Source organism: Oncorhynchus keta, chromosome 27 (genome assembly GCF_023373465.1).
Source record: "Oncorhynchus keta strain PuntledgeMale-10-30-2019 chromosome 27, Oket_V2, whole genome shotgun sequence".
In the NCBI taxonomy this organism is placed as follows: Eukaryota; Metazoa; Chordata; class Actinopteri; order Salmoniformes; family Salmonidae; genus Oncorhynchus; species Oncorhynchus keta.
The window spans coordinates 16,713,123-16,738,656 of NC_068447.1; the positions used below are offsets into that span (position 1 = coordinate 16,713,123).

The 25,534-nt window shown below is 45.7% G+C and overlaps 2 protein-coding genes across 4 annotated transcripts in view; one reads left to right on the forward strand and one right to left on the reverse strand.

Annotated features, from left to right (window-relative positions):
• The window catches only part of LOC118359578 (parapinopsin), a 30,904-nt gene extending 21,302 nt beyond the window's left edge, over positions 1 to 9,602 (forward strand). The window contains exons 2-4 of one of the 3 annotated variants that reach the window (XM_052481819.1): positions 4,888 to 4,978; positions 5,099 to 5,336; positions 5,519 to 5,999. In XM_052481819.1, the coding sequence (XP_052337779.1) occupies positions 4,888 to 4,978; positions 5,099 to 5,336; positions 5,519 to 5,821 (632 nt within the window). In that variant the 3' untranslated portion in view covers positions 5,822 to 5,999. Of the gene's footprint in view, positions 1 to 4,887; positions 4,979 to 5,098; positions 5,337 to 5,518; positions 6,000 to 9,345 lie in introns of those variants that run through there. The other 2 variants (XM_052481820.1, XM_052481818.1) reach the window with 2 other exon arrangements.
• Positions 9,603 to 9,818: 216 nt separating this feature from the next.
• LOC127912466 (complement C1q tumor necrosis factor-related protein 3-like) lies at positions 9,819 to 14,788 on the reverse strand. Its single transcript, XM_052481821.1, has 3 exons — positions 14,554 to 14,788; positions 10,543 to 10,689; positions 9,819 to 10,240 (listed from the first exon to the last, which is right to left on the reverse strand). Exons 1-3 carry the CDS (start codon positions 14,756 to 14,758, stop codon positions 9,936 to 9,938), a joined length of 657 nt encoding a protein of 218 aa, XP_052337781.1. The 5' UTR covers positions 14,759 to 14,788; the 3' UTR covers positions 9,819 to 9,935.
• Positions 14,789 to 25,534: the final 10,746 nt, after the last annotated feature.

Sequence of the window (25,534 nt, forward strand, 5' to 3'; positions counted from 1 at the left end):
ATCTTCATCCTCCTTTACATCTCACCATCATCTTCATCCTCCTTTACATCTCACCCTCATCTTCATCCTCCTTTACATCTCACCACTATCTTCATCCTCCTTTAGATCTCACCCTCATCTTCATCCTCCTTTACATCTCACCATCATCTTCATCCTCCTTTAGATCTCACCATCATCTTCATCCTCCTTTACATCTCACCATCATCTTCATCCTCCTTTACATCTCACCCTCATCTTCATCCTCCTTTACATCTCACCCTCATCTTCATCCTCCTTTAGATCTCACCCTCATCTTCATCCTCCTTTACATCTCACCACTATCTTCATCCTCCTTTACATCTCACCATCATCTTCATCCTCCTTTACATCTCACCATCATCTTCATCCTCCTTTACATCTCAGCACCATCTTCATATTCCTTTACATCTCACCCTCATCTTCATCCTCCTTTACATCTCACCCTCATCTTCATCCTCCTTTACATCTCACCCTCATCTTCATCCTCCTTTACATCTCACCCTCATCTTCATCCTCCTTTACATCTCACCATCACCTTCATCCTCCTTTACATCTCACCACCATCTTCATCCTCCTTTACATCTCACCATCATCTTCATCCTCCTTTACATCTCACCATCACCTTCATCCTCCTTTACATCTCACCACCTTCTTCATCCTCCTTTTCATCTCACCACCATCTTCATCCTCCTTTACATCTCACCCTCATCTTCATCCTCCTTTACATCTCACCCTCATCTTCATCCTCCTTTACATCTCACCACCATCTTCATCCTCCTTTACATCTCACCCTCATCTTCATCCTCCTTTACATCTCACCACCATCTTCATCCTCCTTTACATCTCACCCTCATCTTCATCCTCCTTTTCATCTCACCCTCATGATCACCATTTCCAGCTTCATCAACCACAAAACATTACTTCTATTTCATCACAGTTCTGTCAATTATCCAGTTATCTAGTATCAGCAATGTACAAATGTAAGGAGAACATGAAAGGAAAACCCCTCTTTTCACTCGACTGCTACCCTCTGTTTATCAAATATGCACAGTCACTTTAACCATATCTACATGTACATACTACCTCAATCAGCCCGACGAACCGGTGCCTGCATGTAGCCTCACTACTGTTATAGCCTGTATATAGCCTGTATATAGCCTCGCAACTGTTATAGCCTGTATGTAGCCTGTATATAGCCTCGCTACTGTTATAGCCTGTATGTAGCCTGTATACAGCCTCGCTACTGTTTTAGCCTGTATATAGCCTCACTACTGTTATAGCCTGTATATAGCCTCGCTACTGTTTTAGCCTGCATATAGCCTCGCTACTGTTATAGTCTGTATATAGCCTCACTACTGTTTTCGCCTGTATATAGCCTCGCTACTGTTATAGCCTGTATATAGCCTCGCTACTGTTTTAGCCTGCATATAGCCTCACTACTGTTATAGCCTGTATATAGCCTCGCTACTGTTATAGCCTGTATATAGCCTCGCTACTGTTATAGCCTGTATGTAGCCTGTATGTAGCCTCGCTACTGTTTTAGCCTGTATGTAGCCTCACTACTGTTATAGCCTGTATATAGCCTCGCTACTGTTATAGCCTGTATGTAGCCTCGCTACTGTTTTAGCCTGCATATAGCCTCGCTACTGTTATAGCCTGTATGTAGCCTCGCTACTGTTATAGCCTGTATGTAGCCTCGCTACTGTTATAGCGTGTATATAGCCTCGCTACTGTTTTAGCCTGAATATAGCCTCGCTACTGTTATAGTCTGTATGTAGCCTCGCTACTGTTTTAGCCTGCATATAGCTTCACTACTGTTTTAGCCTGTATATAGCCTCGCTACTGTTATAGCCTGTATATAGCCTCGCTACTGTTATAGCCTGTATATAGCCTCGCTACTGTTTGAGCCTGCATATAGCCTCGCTACTGTTATAGCCTGTATAGAGCCTCGCTACTGTTATAGCCTGTATATAGCCTCGCTACTGTTATAGCCTGTATATAGCCTCGCTACTGTTATAGCCTGTATATAGCCTCGCTACTGTTATAGCCTGTATGAAGCCTTGCTACTGTTATAGCCTGTAGATAGCCTCGCTACTGTTATAGCCGGTATATAGCCTCGCTACTGTTATAGCCTGTATATAGCCTCGCTACTGTTTTAGCCTGTATATAGCTTCACTACTGTTATAGCCTGTATATAGCCTCGCTACTGTTTTAGCCTGTATATAGCCTCGCTACTGTTATAGCCTGTATATAGCCTCGCTATATATTGTGGACTTCAGGAAACAGCAGAGGGAACACCCCTATCCACATCAATGGAACAGTAGTGGAGAGGGTAGCAAGTTTTAAGTTCCTCGGCATACACATCACAGACAAACTGAATTGGTCCACTCACACTGACAGTGTCGTGAAGAAGGCGCAGCAGCGCCTCTTCAACCTCAGGAGGCTGAAGAAATTCGGCTTGTCACCAAAAGCACTCACAAACTTCTACAGATGCACAATCGAGAGCATCCTGGCGGGCTGTATCACCGCCTGGTACGGCAACTGCTCCGCCCTCAACCGTAAGGCTCTCCAGAGGGTTGTGAGGTCTGCACAACGCATCACCGGGAGCAAACTACCTGCCCTCCAGGACACCTACACCACCCGATGTTACAGGAAGGCCATAAAGTTCATCAAGGACATCAACCACTCGAACCACTGCCTGTTCACCCCGCTATCATCCAGAAGGCGAGGTCAGTACAGGTGCATCAAAGCTGGGACCGAGAGACTGAAAAACAGCTTCTATCTCAAGGCCATCAGACTGTTAAACAGCCACCACTAACATTGAGTGGCTGCTGCCAACACACTGTCATTGACACTGACCCAACTCCAGCCACTTTAATAATGGGAATTGATGGGAAATTATGTAAATATATCACTAGCCACTTTCAACAATGCTACCTTATATAATGTTACTTACCCTACATTATTCATCTCATATGCATACGTATATACTGTACTCTACATCATCGACTGCATCCTTATGTAATACATGTATCACTAGCCACTTTAACTATGCCACTTTGTTTACTTTGTCTACATACTCATCTCATATGTATATACTGTACTAGATACCATCTACTGTATGCTGCTCTGTACCATCACTCATTCATATATCCTTATGTACATATTCTTTATCTCCTTACACTGTGTATAAGACAGTAGTTTTGGAATTGTTAGTTAGATTACTTGTTGGTTATCACTGCATTGTCGGAACTAGAAGCACAAGCATTTCGCTACACTCACATTAACATCTGCTAACCATGTGTATGTGACAAATAAAATTGGATTTGATTTGATTTGATACTGTTATAGCCTGTATATAGCCTCGCTACTGTTATAGCCTGTATATAGCCTCGCTACTGTTATAGCCTGTATATAGCCTCGCTGCTGTTTTAGCCTGTATATAGCCTCGCTACTGTTTTAGCCTGTATGTAGCCTCGCTACTGTTATAGCCTGTATATAGCCTCGCTACTGTTATAGCCTGTATATAGCCTCGCTACTGTTATAGCCTGTATGAAGCCTTGCTACTGTTATAGCCTATAGATAGCCTCGCTACTGTTATAGCCGGTATATAGCCTCGCTACTGTTATAGCCTGTATATAGCCTCGCTACTGTTTTAGCCTGTATATAGCTTCACTACTGTTATAGCCTGTATATAGCCTCGCTACTGTTTTAGCCTGTATATAGCCTCGCTACTGTTATAGCCTGTATATAGCCTCGCTATATATTGTGGACTTCAGGAAACAGCAGAGGGAACACCCCCTATCCACATCGATGGAACAGTAGTGGAGAGGGTAGCAAGTTTTAAGTTCCTCGGTGTACACATCACAAACAAACTGAATTGGTCCACCCACACAGACAGTGTCGTGAAGAAGGCGCAGCAGCGCCTCTTCAACCTCAGGAGGCTGAAGAAATTAGGCTTGTCACCAAAAGCACTCACAAACTTCTACAGATGCACAATCGAGAGCATCCTGTCGGGCTGTATCACCGCCTGGTACGGCAACTGCTCCGCCCACAACCGTAAGGCTCTCCAGAGGGTAGTGAGGTCTGCACAACGCATCACCGGGAGCAAACTACCTGCCCTCCAGGACACCTACACCACCCGATGTCACAGGAAGGCCATAAAGATCATTACGGACAACAACCACCCGAGCTACTGCCTGTTCACCCCACTATCATCCAGAAGGCAAGGTCAGTACAGGTGCATCAAAGCTGGGACCGAGAGACTGAAAAACAGCTTCTATCTCAAGGCCATCAGACTGTTAAACAGCCACCACTAACATTGAGTGGCTGCTGCCAACACACTGACTCAACTCCAGCCACTTTAATAATGGGAATTGATGGGAAATTATGTAAAATATATCACTAGCCACTTTAAAAAATGCTACCTAATATAATGTTTACATACCCTACATTATTCATCTCATATGTATATGTATATACTGTACTCTATATCATCTACTGCATCTTTATATAATACATGTATCACTAGCCACTTTAACTATGCCACTTTGTTTACATACTCATCTCATATGTATATACTGTACTCAATACCATCTACTGTATCTTGCCTATGCCGCTCTGTACCATTACTCATTCATATATTTTTATGTACATATTCTTTATCCCCTTACACTTGTGTCTATAAGGTAGTAGTTTTGGAATTGTTAGCTAGATTACTTGTTGGTTATTACTGCATTGTCGGAACTAGAAGCACAAGCATTTCGCTACGCTCGCATTAACATCTGCTAACCATGTGTATGTGACAAATACAATTTGATTTGATTTGATTTGACATGTAGTGTACATGTTTGATGTTGTCCTTCCCAGGTATTGCAGGTCTGTGTTCAGTGGCCGTGATAGCTGTGGACCGTTATGTGGTGGTGTGTCGACCAATGGGGGCGGTCATGTTCCAGACCAGGTCAAGTATTCCATTTAACTCTGGTAACTGTGCATATACAGAGGGAAAGATAGCAGTTGCGTAGAAGTAAGGATACATGTGTGATGAAGTTAATTGTAATGTATTCGTACTGTAACATAGGCACGCAGTCGGAGGGGTGGTCCTGTCCTGGGTGTGGTCGTTTTTATGGAACACCCCGCCTCTGTTTGGCTGGGGCAGCTTTGAACTGGAGGGGGTTAGGACCTCCTGCTCCCCAAACTGGTACAGCAGAGAACCAGGAAACATGTCTTACATCATCCTTTACTTCCTGCTCTGCTTTGCCATTCCTTTCTCCATCATCATGGTCTCCTACGCTCGCATCCTCTTCACACTGCACCAGGTGGGCATGGGATGTGTGTGTGTGTGTGTGTGTGTGTGTGTGTGTGTGTGTGTGTGTGTGTGTGTGTGTGTGTGTGTGTGTGTGTGTGTGTGTGTGTGTGTGTGTGTGTGTGTGTGTGTGTGTGTGTGTGTGTGTGTGTGTGTGTGTGTGTGTTTGTGTACTCATGTGTGTGTTTGTCCCAGGTGTCCAAGCTGAAGGTGTTGGAGGGCAACAGCACCACCCGTGTGGAGGTACAGGTTGTGCGTATGGTGGTAGTCATGGTGATGGCCTTCCTGCTCAGCTGGTTGCCCTACGCGGCCTTCGCCCTCTCTGTGATCCTTGACCCCAGCCTCCACATCAACCCTCTCATTGCCACGGTGCCCATGTACCTGGCCAAGAGCAGCACTGTCTACAACCTCATCATATACGTGTTCATGAACAGACAGGTGAGGGCCAACACATACAGTACACAAGGAAAGAGGAGACCTAGTCAGTTGCACAACTGAATGGATTCAACCGAAAAGTGTCTTTCGTATTTAACCCCTCTGAATCAGGGAGGCTGCCTATGGAGATCCACGTCAGCGCCCAGAGAGCAGTTGTTGTTTCATTGGCTTGTTCAAGGGCAAAAAAAATGTTGCCCACCTTACCGGCTCTGGGATTTGAACCAGCACCCTCTTGGTTACAGGCCCAACACTCGTAACCGCTAGGCTGAGAGTTGTGTATAACAAGCACTGTCTGTTGTCTGTTCAGCGCTATCAGAGCCTTCCTCCTCTACAGCGCTGCTGGAGTCTCCTGTCTGTTCAGCGCTATCAAAGCCTTTCTCCTCTCCTGCGCTACCGGAGTCTCCCGCCTGTTCAGCGCTTCTAGAGCCTTCCTCCTCTACAGCGCTGCTGGAGCCTCCTGCTTGTGTGGAGCAGCCTGAGCTGTCAGTCTGCATGAAGCAGCCAGAGCTGTCAGTCTGCAAGGAGCTGCCAGTCTGCAAGGAGCTGCCAGTCTGCAAGGAGCTGCCAGTCTGCAAGGAGCTGTCAGTCTGCATGAAGCAGCCAGAGATGTCAGTCTGCTTGAAGCAGCCAGAGCTGTCAGTCTGCAAGGAGCTGCCAGTCTGCAAGGTGCTGCCAGCCTGCATGGAGCAGTCAGAGCTGTCAGCCTGCATGGAGCAGTCAGAGCTGTCAGTCTGCATGAAGCAGCCAGAGCTGTCAGTCTGTATGAAGCAGTCAGAGCTGTCAGTCTGCATGAAGCAGCCAGAACTGTCAGTCTGCATGAAGCAGCCAGAGCTGTCAGTCTGTATGAAGCAGCCAGAGCTGTCAGTCTGCATGAAGCAGCCAGAGCTGCCAGTCTGCAAAGAGCTGTCAGTCTGCAAGGAGCTGCCAGTCTGCAAGGAGCTGCCAGTCTGCAAGGAGCTGTCAGTCTGCAAGGAGCTGTCAGCCTGCATGGAGCAGCGAGAGCTGTCAGTCTGCATGAAGCAGCCAGAACTGTCAGTCTGCATGAAGCAGCCAGAGCTGTCAGTCTGCATGAAGCAGCCAGAGATGTCAGTCTGCATGAAGCAGCCAGAGCTGCCAGTCTGCAAAGAGCTGTCAGTCTGCAAGGAGCTGCCAGTCTGCAAGGAGCTGCCAGTCTGCAAGGAGCTGTCAGTCTGCAAGGAGCTGTCAGCCTGCATGGAGCAGCGAGAGCTGTCAGTCTGCAAGGAGCTGCCAGTCTGCAGGGAGCTGCCAGTCTGCAAGGTGCTGCCAGCCTGCATGGAGCAGCCAGAGCTGTCAGTCTGCATGATGCAGCCAGAGCTGCCAGTCTGCATGGAGCAGCCAGAGCTGTCAGTCTGCATAGAGCAGCTAGATCCGCCAGTCAGCCATGATCTTCTAGATCTGCCAGTCAACCAGATTCTTCCAGATCTGCCAGTCAACCAGTCTCTTCCAGATCTGCCAGTCAACCAGAATCTTCCAGATCCGCCAGCCAGCCAGGATCTACCGGAGCCTACTACCTGCCTGAGCTTCATCTCAGTACTGGGCTTCCTCTCAGTACTGGGCTTCCTCTCAGTACTGGGCTTCCTCTCAGTACTGGGCTTCCCCTCAGTCCCGAGCTGCCCCTCAGTCCCGAGCTTCCCCTCAGTCCCGAGCTTCCCCTCAGTCCCGAGCTGCCTCAGTCCCGAGCTGCCCCTCAGTCACGAGCTGCCCCTCAGTCCAGTGGGGTTCTGGGTGAGGACTATTAGGCCATGGTCGGCGGCGAGGGTGGATTATCCCAGGACGCGAAGGGGAGGAACTATGACATTAATGGAGTGGGGTCCACGTCCTGAGCCGGAACCGCCACCATGGACAGATGCCCACCCGGACCCTCCCCATGGTTGTGAGGTGCATCCGGGAGTCCGCACCTTAGGGGGGTTCTGTCACGCCTTGGTCATAGTGTTTTGTGTTTCGTTATATAGTTGGTCAGGCCAGGGTGTGACATGGGTTTATATGTTGTGTTTCGTATTGGGGTTTTGTAGGCATTGGGATTGCGGCTGAGTAGGGGTGTAGCTTAGGTTGGCTGCCTGAGGCGGTTCTCAATCAGAGTCAGGTGATTCTCGTTATCTCTGATTGGGAACCGTATTTAGGTAGCCGGGGTTTCACTGTGTATTTCGTGGGTGATTGTTCCTGTCTCTGTGTTGTGTTCACCACATGGGCTGTAATTGGGTTTTCACGTTCCGTTTGTTGTTTTTGTATTTATTAAGTTATTTCATGTATCGTCATTTGTTTCATTAAAGACATGAGTAACCACCACGCTGCATTTCGGTCCGACTCTCTTTCGACAAACGAAGAACGCCGTTACATCTAGCTGGTGGAGTCCATGTTGTTACTGTGTTTTCTGAGAGTATTATATAGCTAGTGTAGTACATGTTGTTACTGTGTTTTCTGAGTGTTATCTAGCTGGTGTAGTACATGTTGTTACTGTGTTTTCTGAGAGTATTATATAGCTAGGGTAGTACATGTTGTTACTGTGTTTTCTGAGAGTGTTATCTAGCTGGTGTAGTCCATGTTGTTACTGTGTTTTCTGAGAGTGTTATCTAGCTGGTGTAGTACATGTTGTTACTGTGTTTTCTGAGAGTGTTATCTAGCTGGTGTAGTACATGTTGTTACTGTGTTTTCTGAGAGTGTTATCTAGCTGGTGTAGTCCATGTTGTTACTGTGTTTTCTGAGAGTGTTATCTAGCTGGTGTAGTCCATGTTGTTACTGTGTTTTCTGAGAGTGTTATCTAGCTGGTGTAGTCCATGTTGTTACTGTGTTTTCTGAGAGTGTTATCTAGCTGGTGTAGTCCATGTTGTTACTGTGTTTTCTGAGAGTGTTATCTAGCTGGTGTAGTCCATGTTGTTACTGTGTTTTCTGAGAGTGTTATCTAGCTGGTGTAGTCCATGTTGTTACTGTGTTTTCTGAGAGTGTTATCTAGCTGGTGTAGTCCATGTTGTTACTGTGTTTTCTGAGAGTATTATATAGCTAGTGTAGTACATTCAGTGGTGTAAAGTACTTAAGTAAAAAATACTTTAAAGTACTACTTAAGTAGGTTTTTGGGGTATCTGTACTTTATTTTACAATTAAATTTTTTTTTTTACTACTTTTACTTTTACTTCACTACATTCCTGAAGAACAAAAGGTACTCTTTACTCCATACATTTTCCATGACACCCAAAAGTACTCGTTACATTTTGAATGCTTAGCAGGACAGGACATTGGTCCAATTAATGCATTTATTAAGAAAACATCCCTGGTCATCCTTACTGCCTCTGATCTGGTGGATTTACTAAACACACATGCTTCATTTGTAAAAAGTAATTATAAAAACAAGTAAATAGTGGTGCCTGGTTTGCTTAAGGATTTTAAAATTATTTATACTTTACTTTTGATACTATCTATATTCAAAACCAAATATTTTTTTACTGGGTGACTTTCACTTTTACTTGAGTCATTTTCTATTAAGGTATTTTTTACTTTTACTCAAGTATGACAATACGGTACTTTTTCCATCACTGCGTCCATGAGTGTGTTGTGTATCTGTCTCTCTCCAGTTCCGGGACTGTGCTGTTCCTTTCTTGCTGTGTGGTCTGAACCCCTGGGCCTCAGAACCAGTGGGCTCTGAAGCTGATACCGCCCTGTCCTCCGTCAGCAAGAACCCACGAGTATCACCCCAATGACAGCAACTTTCTATTTTTTTGTACAATGTAAAGTTGCTGTTATAAAATATAGTTTGATGTGCAATATTTGGTTGTAACTGTTTCAAGAATACTAATAAAAGTATAGTCCATGATATATGGACAGAGACATCTCCAAGTGTATTGGAGATCATTAGTGTCACAAGGGCTTTAGGTGGATCCGGGTTCCTAATCTTAATCTGATTTACTACAAATATATTTAAATCACCTACTGCCATATCCCGGTTTAATCTAATCTAAATTAAATTCATCTAAATTGATAACATGATCAAAGGGAGCAATACAAAAGTAATTGCTGCAACCCATGAATTCACGAAAGAAACAATTGCTGTTTTTAACATTGCTTTTATTGCCTCACACACATGTAAATGACAGCAAGAGAGATTATAATGTGTGGAAGTTAAGTGCAGAACCCTCCCAACCTACACCCTGACCCCCTTAGTCTCTCAGACGTTTTCTCCTTCAACCTGGAAGAGAAGGAAGCCACTGAAGGTGCTGAGGTTTTTGAAAGCATTACTGGTCACCTGGAAACCAGACGGTAGGACCAGGGAAACCATGTCTCCTTTGGCCAGCTGCAGGGTGGCCCCGTTGGATGCAAAGTCTTCATTGTCCCCCTTGTCCTGATACTCATAGACCAGAGCTACCTGCTCTTGGTTCTTGTAAAGGGCCACACCGATGTTGGCCTCCTTTTTCCAGGCATAGGAGGTGAAAGTGAAGTAGTAGACTCCATGTACTGGTGCTGTGAATGCTCCTGTATGTGTCGACAAGGAAAAAATTCATGAGAATTTCTGATTTATAAAGCATTATTAAACTATTTATAACGGCAGGTTATCCTACTCTAAAGGTCCTGCTTTATTAGTAGTGTATCTTTATGAATCCTTATAGAGCATGAAATACAGTTATACATGATTTGTTACCCATTGATATGTAGTTCTTATAAAGCCAATATGTTATCTGGGAATGTTTCAGCCAGACAAAGCAATAATTATATGGGAAAATGTGGATGCAGTGGGAGTTGTCTATGTAAATCGTAATAATATTTCAATGACTGACCTGTCTGAGGGCTGAACGCGTTGCCAACGTTGGTGATGATGTGACTGTGGACCAGTTTGGTGTCTCCCTGGAAGGGCCCGGTGTTGCCGTAGCCCTCATTGTCCTGGATAGGAGGTCTCAGGGCAGCTGAGAAGGCCACACCTACAGCTGAGTATAACAAAACAAATAAATTAGTTGATTTCAGTAGATTTGACATTTACATGTTTTTGCGCCCATCGCCCCACAGACATGTTTAACGAGCAGTGGCTAAAGAGTAACACTTTATTTGGATAGTCCATGCTTTACAGAACTATCAGTAGCATTTCAACAAACTATCTGCTAACCGTAACCCTAACCCTAGCTCTAACCTTAACCCCTACCCTAACCCTAACCTTTACCCCTATTCTAACCCTAACCCTAAACTTAACCTTTACCTGTCACGCCTTGGTCATTGTATCTTGTGTTTTTGTTATATGTTTGGGTAGGCCAGGGTGGGACATGGGTTTATATGTTGTATTTCGTATTGGGGTTTGTATTAATTGGGAGTGTGTATTATTAGGGGTGTGTCTAGTTAGGCTTGGCTGCCTGAGGCGATTCCTAATTGGAGTCAGCTGATTCTCCTTGTCTCGGATTGGGAACCGTATTTAGGTAGCCTGAGTGCGCGTTGTATTTCGTGGGTGATTGTACCTGTCTCTGTGTTAGTCACCAGATAGGCTGTACTTAGTTTCACTCGTTTGTTGTTTTTGTATTTTCAGTTATTTCATGTACCGCATTATCTTCATTAAAAGTCATGAGTAACCTACACGCTGCATTTCGGTCTGACTCTCTTCAAACAACAGACGAACTTCGTTACAGAATCACCCACCTCCATTCACAGACCGAGCAGCGTGTGAACTGGCAGGATCTAAAGGAGGACGTTATGGACGGCAGAAGCAGGGATTATATGATGTGGGAAGAAATCGACAGGTGGGCGGCTGACCCAGAGCGAGTGCAGGAGCCCGCCTGGGTTTCCCTACAGCAATGCGAAGAGGGCTATACACGTATGGAATCGAAAAGGAAAGCACGGCTTTACAGAGCGAGAACCGTAGGTAACGGGAAAGCGCAGAGAGAGAGTGGCAGAGTCAGGAGTCAGACCTGAGCCTACTCTCCCTGTTAATTGTGAGGAGCAGCAATATGAGGACTTCTGGTCTTGGGAGATGATATTAGATGGTAAAGGACCCTGGGCGCAGCCGGGAGAATATCGCCTTCCCAAGGAGGAAATAGAAGCAGCTAAAGCGGAGAGGCACATGTATGAGGAGGCAGCACGACACGGTTGGAAACCGGAAAGTCACCCCAAAAAAATTATTGGGGGGGGGCTTAGGGAGAGTATGGCTGAGTCAGGAGATAAACCTGAGCCAACTCTCCTTGTTCATCGTGAGGAGCCAAGTAGGAGACCTGAACCAGAGCCAGTGTTAGAGGTGAACGAAGCAGAGACTGTGAAGGAGTTAATGGGGAAAGTGGAGTGGAGAGTAATGAGGGAGTTGCTAGCTTGGTGCTATAGATATAATATTCGTCCGACGGATCGTGTCGGGGATTTAATAGCACCTGAGTTAGCGCTCTATACTCAACCTGAGGTGCGTGTTAGTCAGCTGGTGAAGTTGGTGCCAGCCTCACGCACCAGGCCTCCTGTGCACATCCCTAGCCTTGCACGTCCTGTGCCTACACTGCTCTCAAGATCTCCAGTACGTCTTCACGGTCTAGCCCATCCTGTGCCACCTCCACACACCAGTCCTCCGGTATCAGCTCCCCGCACCAGGCTTCCTGGGCGTGTCCTCGCGCCAGTACCACCAGTTCCAGCACCACGCACCAGGCCTCCAGTGCGCCTCGCCTGCCCAGCGCCGCCAGAGCTCCCAGTCTGCCCAGCGCCGCCAGAGCTCCCAGTCTGCCCAGCGCCGCTAGTGCTCCCAGTCTGCCCAGCGCCGCTAGTGCTCCCAGTCTGCCCAGCGCCGCTAGTGCTCCCAGTCTGCCCAGCGCCGCCAGTGCTCCCAGTCTGCCCAGCACCGCCAGTACCGCCAGTCTGCCCAGCGCCGCCAGTACCGCCAATCTGCCCAGCGCCGCCAGTACCGCCAGTCTGCCCAGCACCGCCAGTCTGCCCAGCGCCGCCAGTACCGCCAGTCTGCCCAGCGCCGCCAGTACCGCCAGTCTGCCCAGCGCCGCCAGTCTGCCCAGCGCCGCCAGTGCCGCCAGTCAGCCCAGCGCCGCCAGACAACCAGTCTCTTCCAGATCTGCCAGACAACCAGTCTCTTCCAGATCTGCCAGACAACCAGTCTCTTCCAGATCTGCCAGACAACCAGTCTCTTCCAGATCTGCCAGACAACCAGTCTCTTCCAGATCTGCCAGACAACCAGTCTCTTCCAGATCTGCCAGACAACCAGTCTCTTCCAGATCTGCCAGACAACCAGTCTCTTCCAGATCTGCCAGACAACCAGTCTCTTCCAGATCTGCCAGACAACCAGTCTCTTCCAGATCTGCCCGACAACCAGTCTCTTCCAGATCTGCCCGACAACCAGTCTCTTCCAGATCTGCCCGACAACCAGTCTCTTCCAGATCTGCCCGTCAACCTGAATCTTCCAGATCTGCCCGTCAACCTGAATCTTCCAGTTCCGCCAGCCAGCCAGGATTTACCGGAGCCTACTACCTCCCTGAGCTTCCTCTCAGTACTGAGCTTCCTCTCTGTACTGGGCTCCCTCTCAGTACCGGGCTTCCCCTCAGTACCGGGCTGCTTCGGTCCCGGGCTGCCCCTCTGTCCTGAGATGCCCCTCTGTCCTGAGATGCCCCTCTATCCTGAGTTGCCCCTCTGTCCTGAGTTGCCCCTCTGTCCTGAGTTGCCCCTCTGTCCTGAGTTGCCCCTCTGTCCTGAGTTGCCCCTCTGTCCTGAGTTGCCCCTCTGTCCTGAGTTGCCCCTCTGTCCTGAGTTGCCCCTCTGTCCCGAGCTGCCCCTCTGTCCCGAGCTGCCCCTCTGTCCCGAGCTGCCCCTCGGTCCCGAGCTGCCACTCGGTCCCGAGCTGCCCCTCGGTCCCGAGCTGCCCCTCGGTCCGGAGCTGCCCCTCAGTTATGTGGGGATCAGGGTGAGGACTATTAGGCCATGGTCGGCGGAGAAGGTGGATTATCCTAGGACGCGAAGGGGAGGAACTAGGACATTTATGGAGTGGGGTCCACGTCCCGAGCCAGAACCGCCACCATGGACAGACGCCCACCCGGACCCTCCCTATGCTCTTGAGGTGCGTCCCGGAGTCCGCACCTTAGGGGGGTTCTGTCACGCCTTGGTCATTGTATCTTGTGTTTTTGTTATATGTTTGGGTAGGCCAGGGTGGGACATGGGTTTATATGTTGTATTTCGTATTGGGGTTTGTATTAATTGGGAGTGTGTATTATTAGGGGTGTGTCTAGTTAGGCTTGGCTGCCTGAGGCGATTCCTAATTGGAGTCAGCTGATTCTCGTTGTCTCGGATTGGGAACCGTATTTAGGTAGCCTGAGTGCGCGTTGTATTTCGTGGGTGATTGTACCTGTCTCTGTGTTAGTCACCAGATAGGCTGTACTTAGTTTCACTCGTTTGTTGTTTTTGTATTTTCAGTTATTTCATGTACCGCATTATCTTCATTAAAAGTCATGAGTAACCTACACGCTGCATTTCGGTCTGACTCTCTTCAAACAACAGACGAACTTCGTTACATTACCCTTATTCTAAACCTAACCCTAAACTTAACCTTTACCCTTATTCTAAACCTAACCCTAACCCTAACCTAACCGTATCAAGGTTTATCTTGGCCCATTGATAGACAACTTTAAAGTTGAATAACCATTTTACATGATTTTTTAAAATACTTATCTTCCGCTTTAAATTCAAATCAACTTATTCAGTCATATCAGATAATGAATTATTGGCCATTGTTCTGTCATTGTTCATTTTCTGTGCATGTATATAATTTATATCTGGTGCATCTAGTTACTATTATATTAAGAAAACAATATATAAAAATCCAAGAGACTTACAGTTGCGTGACTTTCTCAAGTCCTCAACCTCCCTCCTCAGGTTCCCCACCTCGGCAGACAGGCCAGAGAAAAGGGTAATGAAAGGGTCACGGGTGTTATCAGAGATGGGTTGCTTGTTGGTGGAATCTTCTGCCTGTCCATAAGACAGACAAACGATCACAATCAGCTGGAGAGGAAGCATCGTCTTCTTCATCATTGTCTTCATCTGGACCTGCAAGAGTCTGTGGAGTTGGGTAGTTCCAAGGACTTGTTTATAAAGGGTGAGGTCATGTGACCATAGTAAAGGACTTAGGAATTACATGTTGAGTGTAGAAATTAGAACACATATTTTTTAACTGGGACTATTCCTGCCCTCTGTACAAACACATTTGTTGGGCCTGGGCCAAATAACACATAAGTATCTGCAAGAGCAAACTTCAACCTCATTTCCCGAAAATCTTTTCAACTGTTCAAATACAGGAAAACTTCTGTCAATTATTGCTTCATTTTTATCTTCTATTGATTTGTAAATATAGTATCATGCAGTCAATGATATTCAGTCTTTTCGTCAGTCCACCACATTGCATTGGACTGAGAATCTAGCTACAAGTCTGAAGGTGACACAACTGCCTCTAGTTCTCAGGTATCAAGACCGTGGCCACATCCCAATTATCTCTCCTTCCTCCCAAAGTGTGCACTACATTTACATTTACATTTAAGTCATTTAGCAGACGCTCTTATCCAGAGCGACTTACAAATTGGTGCATACACCTTATGACAACCAGTGGAACAGCCACTTGCATCTAAATCTTGTTGGGGGGGGGGGGAGAAGGGGGGTGAGAAGGATTACTTACCCTTACTTACCCTATCCTAGGTATTCCTTGAAGAGGTGGGGTTTCAGGTGTCTCCGGAAGGTGGTGATTGACTCCGCTGTCCTGGCGTCGTGAGGGAGTTTGTTCCACCATTGGGGGGCCAGAGCAGCGAACAGTTTTGACTGGGCTGAGCGGGAACTGTACTTCCTCAGTGGTAGGGAGGCGAGCAGGCCAGAGGTGGATGAACGCAGTGCCCTTGTTTGGGTGTAGGGCTTCCCTTCACCAACTTAACAGAAAATTACTGTTATAAGAAACATGGAAACACAACTCTATCCCGTACCTACACCAATCCACAGCTTTTACATTTTGTTGGAAGTAGTGGACATACAGATCACACACTCAGAACAAACAATATATCAGTCACAAAGCCCTAACATGGAACCCACATGGCAAACACAAAAGAGGAAGACCCACCTGGAGACAGCACAGGGCAGGAGATGAAGGCAAAGGGTCTGACATGGCAACGCCTGGAGCAGAAAGCACAAGACCAAAAGGGATGGAGGCGATTCATCGATGGCCTGTTTACCTCAAAGAATACAAAGGCCAAAGTAAGTGAACGAGTGGACATTTCAGGAGGAAGAAGATATTATTGGGACACACCCTGTGACTATGCATGCTACTTCTTGTCTCACCACGTCTCAGTATGTCAGGCATTAGAGAGTTGATACTGAGAACTACAGGGTATAATTAATCAGTAAGGCCCAAGGGGGTGTGGTATATGGCCAATATACCACATCTAAGTGCTGTTCTTAGCATAATGCAATACGGAGTACCAGACAACTGCCCTTATATTGGCCAGATAACACACCCCCTCGGGCCTTATTGCTATTATAAACTGATTACCAAAGTAATTTGAGCAGTAAACATAAATGTTTGTCATACTCATGGTATAAGGTCTGATATACCACGTCGGTCAGCCAATCAGCATTCAGGGCTGGAACCACCCAGCTTACAATATACCGTATGTCTAGAGCATCCTGAAGCAACATCTTATCTTTGACCCCTCTCACTCTGCTCCCGTTGTGCCACTTGGTCTGATATCAGCCAGCTTTTTAGATCGGTTTTTAGATCTTCCGGCGCCGACAGAGATGGCCGCCTCGCTTCGCGTTCCTAGGAAACTATGCAGTATTTAGTTTTTTTACGTGTTATTTCTTACATTGGTACCCCAGGTAATCTTAGGTTTCATTACATACAGTCGGGAGGAACTACTGAATATAAGAGCAACGTCAACTCACCATCATTTACGACCAGGAATATGACTTTCGCGAAGCGGATTCTGTGTTCTACCTTCCACCTAGGACAACAGGTCGGATCTCAGCCGGCAACCCAAAACAATGACGTCGTAAAAGAGGAAAACGAAGCGGTCTTCTGGTCATGCTCCGGAGACGGGCACATCGTGCACCACTCCCTAGCATACTACTCGCCAATGTCCAGTCTCTTGACAACAAGGTTGATGAAATCCGAGAAAGGGTAGCATTCCAGAGACTGTAACGTTCTTTGCTTCACGGAAACATGGCTCACTCGAGACACGCTAACGGAGTCGGTGCAGCCAGCTGGTTTCTTCACGCATCACGCCGACAGAAACAAGCATCTTTCTGGTAAGAAGAGGGGCGGGGGTGTATGCCTTATGATTAACGAGATGTGGTGTGATCATAACAACATACAGGAACTCAAGTCCTTCTGTTCACCTGACTTAGAATTCCTCACAATCGAATGTCTACCAAGAGAATTCTCTTTGATTATAATCACAGCCGTATATATTCCCCCCCAAGCAGACACATCGATGGCCCTGAACAAATTTTATTTGACTCTATGCAAACTGGAAACCACATATCCTGAGGCTGCATTCATTTTAGCTGGGGATTTTAACAAGGCTAATCTGAAAACAAGACTCCCTAAATTGTATCAGCATATCGATTGTGCAACCAGGGCTGGTAAAACCCTGGATCATTGCTATACTAACTTCCGCGACGCATATAAGGCCCTCCCCGGCCCTCCTTTCGGAAAAGCTGACCACGACTCCATTTTGTTGCTCCCTGCCTACAGACAGAAGCTAAAACAAGAAGCTCCCGCGCTCAGGTCTGTTCAACGCTGGTCCGACCAATCTGATTTCACGCTTCAAGACTGCTTCGATCACGTGGATTGGGATATGTTCCGCGTTGCTTCCAACAACAACACTGATTCGGTGAGCGAGTTCATTAAAAAGTGCATTGACGATGTCGTACCCATAGCAACGATTAAAACATTCCCAAACCAGAAACCGTGGATTGATGGCAGCATTCGCGTGAAAATGAAAGTGAACCACTGCTTTTAACCAGGGTAAGGTGACCGGAAACATGACCGAATACAGACAGTGTAGCTATTCCCTCCGTAAAGCAATCAAACAAGCTAAGCGTCAGTATAGAGACAAAGTAGAGTCGCAATTCAACGACTCAGACACAAGAGGTATGTGGCAGGGTCTACAGTCAATCACGGATTACAAAAAGAAAACCAGCCCCGTCGCGGACCAGGATGTCTTGATCCCAGACAGACTAAATAGCTTTTTTACCCGCTTTGAGGACAATACAGTGCCACTGACACGGCCCGCAACCAAACCTGCGGACTCTCCTTCACTGCAGCCGATGTGAGTAAAACATTTAAACGTGTTAACCCTCGCAAGGCTCCAGGCCCAGACGGCATCCCCAGCCGCGCCCTCAGAGCATGCGCAGACCATTTGGCTGGTGTGTTTACAGACATATTCAATCAATCCTTATCCCAGTCTGCTGTTCCCACATGCTTCAAGAGGGCCACCATTGTCCCTGTTCCCAAGAAAGCTAAGGTAACTGAGCTAAACGACTACCGCCCCGCCCCGTAGCACTCACTTTCGTTATCATGAAGTGCTTTGAGAGACTAGTCAAGGACCATATCACCTCCACCCTACCTGACACCCTAGACCCACTCCAATTTGCTTACCGCCCAAATAGGTCCACAGACGACACAATCGCAACCACACTGCACACTGCCCTAACCCATCTGGACAAGAGGAATACCTATGTGAGAATGCTGTTCATCGACTACAGCTCAGCATTTAACACCATAGTACCCTCCAAACTCGTACCCCACCCTGTGCAACTGGGTACTGGACCGCCTCCAGGTGGTGAGGGTAGGTAACAACATCTCCACCCCGCTGATCCTCAACACTGGGGCCCCACAAGGGTGCGTTCTGAGCCCTCTCCTGTACTCCCTGTTCACCCACGGCTGCATGGCCATGCACGCCTCTAACTCAATCATCAAGTTTGCGGACGACACTACAGTGGTAGGCTTGATTACCAACAATGACGAAACGGTCTACAGGGAGGAGGTGAGGGCCCTCGGAGTGTGTTGTCAGGAAAATAACCTCACACTCAACGTCAACAAAACAAAGGAGATGATTGTGGACTTCAGGAAACAGCAGAGTGAGCACCCCCCGTTCCACATCGATGGGACAGTAGTGGAGAGGGTAGTAAGTTTTAAGTTCCTCGGCGTACACATCACGGACAAACTGAATTGGTCCACCCACACACTCAGCGTCGTGAAGAAGGCGCAGCAGCGCCTCTTCAACCTCAGGAGGCTGAAGAAATTCGGCTTGTCACCAAAAGCACTCACAAACCTCTACAGATGCACAATCGAGAGCATCCTGTCGGGCTGTATCACCGCCTGGTACGGCAACTGCTCCGCCCACAACCGTAAGGCTCTCCAGAGGGTAGTGAGGTCTGCACAACGCATCACCGGAGGCAAACTACCTGCCCTCCAGGACACCTACACCACCCGATGTCACAGGAAGGCCATAAAGATCATCAAGGACAACAACCACCCGAGCTACTGCCTGTTCACCCCACTATCATCCAGAAGGCAAGGTCAGTACAGGTGCATCAAAGCAGGGACCGAGAGACTGAAAAACAGCTTCTATCTCAAGGCCATCATACTGTTAAACAGCCACCACTAACATTGAGTGGCTGCTGCCAACACACTGACTCAACTCCAGCCACTTTAATAATGGGAATTGATGGAAATTGATGGAAAATATATCACTAGCCACTTTAAACAATGCTACTTAATATAATGTTAACATACCCTACATTATTTAGCTCATATGTATACGTAAATATTGTATTCTATATCATCTACTGCATCTTTATGTAATACATGTATCACTAGCCCCTTTAAACTATGCCACTTTGTTTACATACCCTACATTACTCATCTCATATGTATATACTGTACTCGATACCATCTACTGTATCTGCCTATGCCGTTCTGTACCATCACTCATTCATATATCTTTATGTACATATTCTTTATCCCTTTACACTTGTAGTTTTGGAATTGTTAGGTTAGATTACTTGTTGGTTTTACTTCATTGTCGGAACTAGAAGCACAAGCTTTTCGCTACACTCGCATTAACATCTGCTAACCATGTGTATGTGACAAATACATTTGATTTGATTTAGTTGTCTGTATTTTATTTCCTTCAAAAAACGGTTTATCTGGACCTATGTCCATGTGTCAGAGTACTAAGGCTTGTACCAATATTTACAATGGTGTGTAAGTATGATAAGGGTGTTAATGTTAAACAATGTGAGAACATTGGATGAGAATGAACCTACTATAAAGTCAAATATTTCTTTATCTAAGGAGGTTTTCCTTGGAATGGAGGATTTGTATAAAAAGCTACTTCTGTTGTAGAAAATATTAAATCAAATTCTTCTTTGACACCGGAGCTTGTAAATTCAATTAGACTTTATTACAAAAGTAACAGAAGTGGAGCCTTTCTGTGGAAAGAAACAGCCTCCTCATTCTTACTGCTTGGATTTTATACAGTTTTACCCTTCCATAACGTCATCACCCCACTTTACGAATCATGTTGTCTTACTTAGTTTCCATTCTCTTATTGGCTCAGACATTGGGGCATAGATTCTATTGGCAGCGTGACATGCATACTCCCACTGGTGCCTACTGATTAGCTCATTTTCCTGTCCAAAGATCTTCTGAAGTTTAGAGCATTGTTGTCTATGTATGATTAACCCATGTGTGTGTACAGTAGCCTTCACAAGATCAGATGTGGCCCAGACCAAACATGTCTTGTTGGTTTGTCTTGCCTCATCAACACAGATTCTGCTTACGTTCTGATTTTTACATGTCCAATGGTCAATTTGATGTTGATCTAGCTTGGACCCACATGGGTTTAGCCTTCATTCAGTTTACACATGTATAATATTTAAACTTTTATTGATTCTTCTTTCTACTTCAAAGAGAACAGTACAGGTTGCTGGAAATCAACCCTAGTCATGAATATTCACCTACACTTCCTTGTGCAAATAACGCTTGAATATGAACATTACAGATGTACTATAGCTTAGGATGGTGCTCTCTCTTGAGGAAAGTGTCTGTAACCAGGATGGATTCGTGGTGAGACAGATAGCAGAAGTCACCACCATCTTCATCCTCCTTTACATCTCACCATCATCTTCATCCTCCTTTACATCTCACCATCATCTTCATCCTCCTTTAGATCTCACCATCATCTTCATCCTCCTTTACATCTCACCATCATCTTCATCCTCCTTTACATCTCACCCTCATCTTCATCCTCCTTTACATCTCACCACTATCTTCATCCTCCTTTACATCTCACCCTCATCTTCATCCTCCTTTACATCTCACCATCATCTTCATCCTCCTTTAGATCTCACCATCATCTTCATCCTCCTTTACATCTCACCATCATCTTCATCCTCCTTTACATCTCACCCTCATCTTCATCCTCCTTTTCATCTCACCATCATCTTCATCCTCCTTTAGATCTCACCATCATCTTCATCCTCCTTTACATCTCACCATGATCTTCATCCTCCTTTACATCTCACCCTCATCTTCATCCTCCTTTACATCTCACCATCATCTTCATCCTTCTTTACATCTCACCCTCATCTTCATCCTCCTTTAGATCTCACCATCATCTTCCTCATTTCATCTCACCCTTTTCATCTCACATCTCACTATCTTCATCCTCCTTTACATCTCACCACTATCTTCATCCTCCTTCATCTCACCCTCATCTTCATCCTCTTTAGATCTCACCATCATCTTCATCCTCCTTTACATCTCACCCTCATCTTCATCCTCCTTCATCTCATCTTCAACCTCCTTTACATCTCACCATCATCTTCATCCTCCTTTACATCTCATCTTCATCCTCTTTACATCTCACCATCATCTTCATCCTCCTTTACATCTCATCTTCATCCTCCTTTACATCTCACCATCATCTTCATCCTCCTTTCACCCTCATCTTCATCCTCCTTTCATCTCATCATCCTCCTTTACATCTCACCATCATCTTCATCCTCCTTTACATCTCACCATCATCTTCATCCTCCTTTACATCTCACCACCATCTTCATCCTCCTTTACATCTCACCCTCATCTTCATCCTCCTTTACATCTCACCATCATCTTCATCCTCCTTTACATCTCACCCTCATCTTCATCCTCCTTTACATCTCACCATCATCTTCATCCTCCTTTACATCTCACCATCATCTTCATCCTCCTTTACATCTCACCATCATCTTCATCCTCTTTACATCTCAGCACCATCTTCATCCTCCTTTACATCTCACCATCATCTTCATCCTCCTTTACATCTCACCCTCATCTTCATCCTCCTTTACATCTCACCACCATCTTCATCCTCCTTTACATCTCATCATCTTCATCCTCCTTTACATCTCACCCTCATCATCCTCATCCTCTTCATCCTCCTTTACATCTCACCATCATCTTCATCCTCCTTTACATCTCATCTTCATCCTCCTTTACATCTCACCATCATCTTCATCCTCCTTTACATCTCATCTTCATCCTCCACATCTCACCATCATCCTCTCCTTACATCTCACCCTCATCTTCATCCTCCTTTACATCTCATCTTCATCCTCCTTTACATCTCACCATCATCTTCATCCTCCTTTACATCTCACCATCATCTTCATCCTCCTTTACATCTCACCATCATCTTCATCCTCCTTTACATCTCTCATCCTCCTTTACATCTCACCTCATCTTCATCCTCCTTTACATCTCACCCTCATCTTCATCCTCCTTTACATCTCATCTTCATCCTCCTTTACATCTCATCTTCATCCTCTTTTCATCTTCATCCTCCTTTACATCTCTCATCTTCATCCTCCTTTACATCTCACCATCATCTTCATCCTCCTTTACATCTCACCCTCATCTTCATCCTCCTTTACATCTCACCCCATCTTCATCCTCCTTTACATCTCACCATCATCTTCATCCTCCTTTACATCTCACCATCTCACCTCATCTTCATCCTCCTTTACATCTCACCATCATCTTCATCCTCCTTTACATCTTCATCTTCATCCTCTTTACATCTCACCCTCATCTTCATCCTCCTTTTTACATCTCACCATCATCTTCATCCTCCTTTACATCTCACCATCATCTTCATCCTCCTTTACATCTCACCACCATCTTCATCCTCCTTTACATCTCACCCTCATCTTCATCCTCCTTTACATCTCACCATCATCTTCATCCTCCTTTACATCTCACCCTCATCTTCATCCTCCTTTACATCTCACCATCATCTTCATCCTCCTTTACATTTCATCTTCATCCTCCTTTACATCTCACCATCATCTTCATCCTCCTTTACATCTCCCACCATCTTCATCCTCCTTTACATCATCTCACCCTCATCTTCATCCTCCTTTACATCTCACCATCATCTTCATCCTCCTTTACATCTCACCCTCATCTTCATCCTCCTTTACATCTCACCATCATCTTCATCCTCCTTTACATCTCCTTTACATCTCACCATCATCATCTTCATCCATCCTCCTTTACATCTCACCATCATCTTCATCCTCCTTTACATCTCATCTTCATCCTCCTTTCATCTTCATCTTCATCCTTTACATCTCACCCTCATCTTCATCCTACATCTCATCTTACATCTCACCATCATCTTCATCCTCCTTTACATCTCACCATCATCTTCATCATCTCACCACCATCTTCATCCTCCTTTACATCTCACCCTCATCTTCATCCTCCTTTACATCTCACCATCATCTTCATCCTCCTTTACATCTCACCCTCATCTTCATCCTCCTTTACATCTCACCATCATCTTCATCCTCCTTTACATCTCACCATCATCTTCATCCTCCTTTACATCTCACCATCATCTTCATCCTCCTTTACATCTCACCACCATCTTCATCCTCCTTTACATCTCACCATCATCTTCATCCTCCTTTACATCTCACCCTCATCTTCATCCTCCTTTACATCTCACCATCATCTTCATCCTCCTTTACATCTTCATCTTCATCCTCCTTTACATCTCACCCCATCTTCATCCTCCTTTCTTCATCTTCATCCCTTTACATCTCACCCTCATCTTCATCCTCCTTTAGATCTCACCATCATCTTCATCCTCATTTACATCTCACCCTCATCTTCATCCTCCTTTACATCTCATCTTCATCCTCCTTTACATCTCACCATCATCTTCATCCTCCTTTACATCTCACCCTCATCTTCATCCTCCTTTACATCTCACCATCATCTTCATCTCATCCTCCTCCTTTACATCTCACCCTCATCTTCATCCTCCTTTACATCTCACCATCATCTTCATCCTCCTTTACATCTCACCATCATCTTCATCCTCCTTTACATCTCACCATCATCTTCATCCTCCTTTACATCTTCATCCTCCTTTTCATCTTCATCTTCATCCTCCTTTACATCTCACCATCATCTTCATCCTCCTTTACATCTCACCATCATCTTCATCCTCCTTTACATCTCACCCTCATCTTCATCCTCCTTTACATCTTTCATCTTCATCCTCCTTTACATCTCATCATCTTCATCCTCCTTTACATCTCACCATCATCTTCATCCTCCTTTATCATCTTCATCCTCCTTTACATCTCACCATCATCTTCATCCTCCTTTACATCTCACCATCATCTTCATCCTCCTTTACATCTCACCATCATCTTCATCCTCCTTTACATCTCACCTCATCTTCATCCTCCTTTACATCTCACCATCATCTTCATCCTCCTTTACATCTCACCATCATCTTCATCTTCATCTCCTCATCTTCATCCTCCTTTCATCTCACCATCATCTTCATCCTCCTTTAGATCTCACCATCATCTTCATCCTCCTTTACATCTCACCATGATCTTCATCCTCCTTTACATCTCACCCTCATCTTCATCCTCCTTTACATCTCACCATCATCTTCATCCTTCTTTACATCTCACCCTCATCTTCATCCTCCTTTAGATCTCACCATCATCTTCATCCTCATTTACATCTCACCCTCATCTTCATCCTCCTTTACATCTCACCACATCTTCATCCTCCTTTACATCTCACCACCATCTTCATCCTCCTTTACATCTCACCCTCATCTTCATCCTCCTTTAGATCTCACCATCATCTTCATCCTCCTTTACATCTCACCCTCATCTTCATCCTCCTTTACATCTCATCTTCATCCTCCTTTACATCTCACCCTCATCTTCATCCTCCTTTACATCTCATCTTCATCCTCCTTTACATCTCACCATCATCTTCATCCTCCTTTACATCTCATCTTCATCCTCCTTTACATCTCACCATCATCTTCATCCTCCTTTACATCTCACCATCATCTTCATCCTCCTTTAGATCTCACCATCATCTTCATCCTCCTTTACATCTCACCATCATCTTCATCCTCCTTTACATCTCACCCTCATCTTCATCCTCCTTTTCATCTCACCATCATCTTCATCCTCCTTTAGATCTCACCATCATCTTCATCCTCCTTTACATCTCACCATGATCTTCATCCTCCTTTACATCTCACCCTCATCTTCATCCTCCTTTACATCTCACCATCATCTTCATCCTTCTTTATATCTCACCCTCATCTTCATCCTCCTTTAGATCTCACCGTCATCTTCATCCTCATTTACATCTCACCCTCATCTTCATCCTCCTTTACATCTCACCACTATCTTCATCCTCCTTTACATCTCACCACTATCTTCATCCTCCTTTACATCTCA

Bases quoted from the DNA above. Each gene is read 5' to 3' on its own strand.
- LOC127912466 (XM_052481821.1), bottom strand. From the start codon at position 14,758: ATGAAGACAATGATGAAGAAGACGATGCTTCCTCTCCAGCTGATTGTG. The intron at 10,690-14,553 runs GTAAGTCTCTTG...TGTTATACTCAG, and splicing joins CTTGAGAAAGTCACGCAACT to CTGTAGGTGTGGCCTTCTCA. The intron at 10,241-10,542 runs GTCAGTCATTGA...CGACACATACAG, and splicing joins CGCGTTCAGCCCTCAGACAG to GAGCATTCACAGCACCAGTA.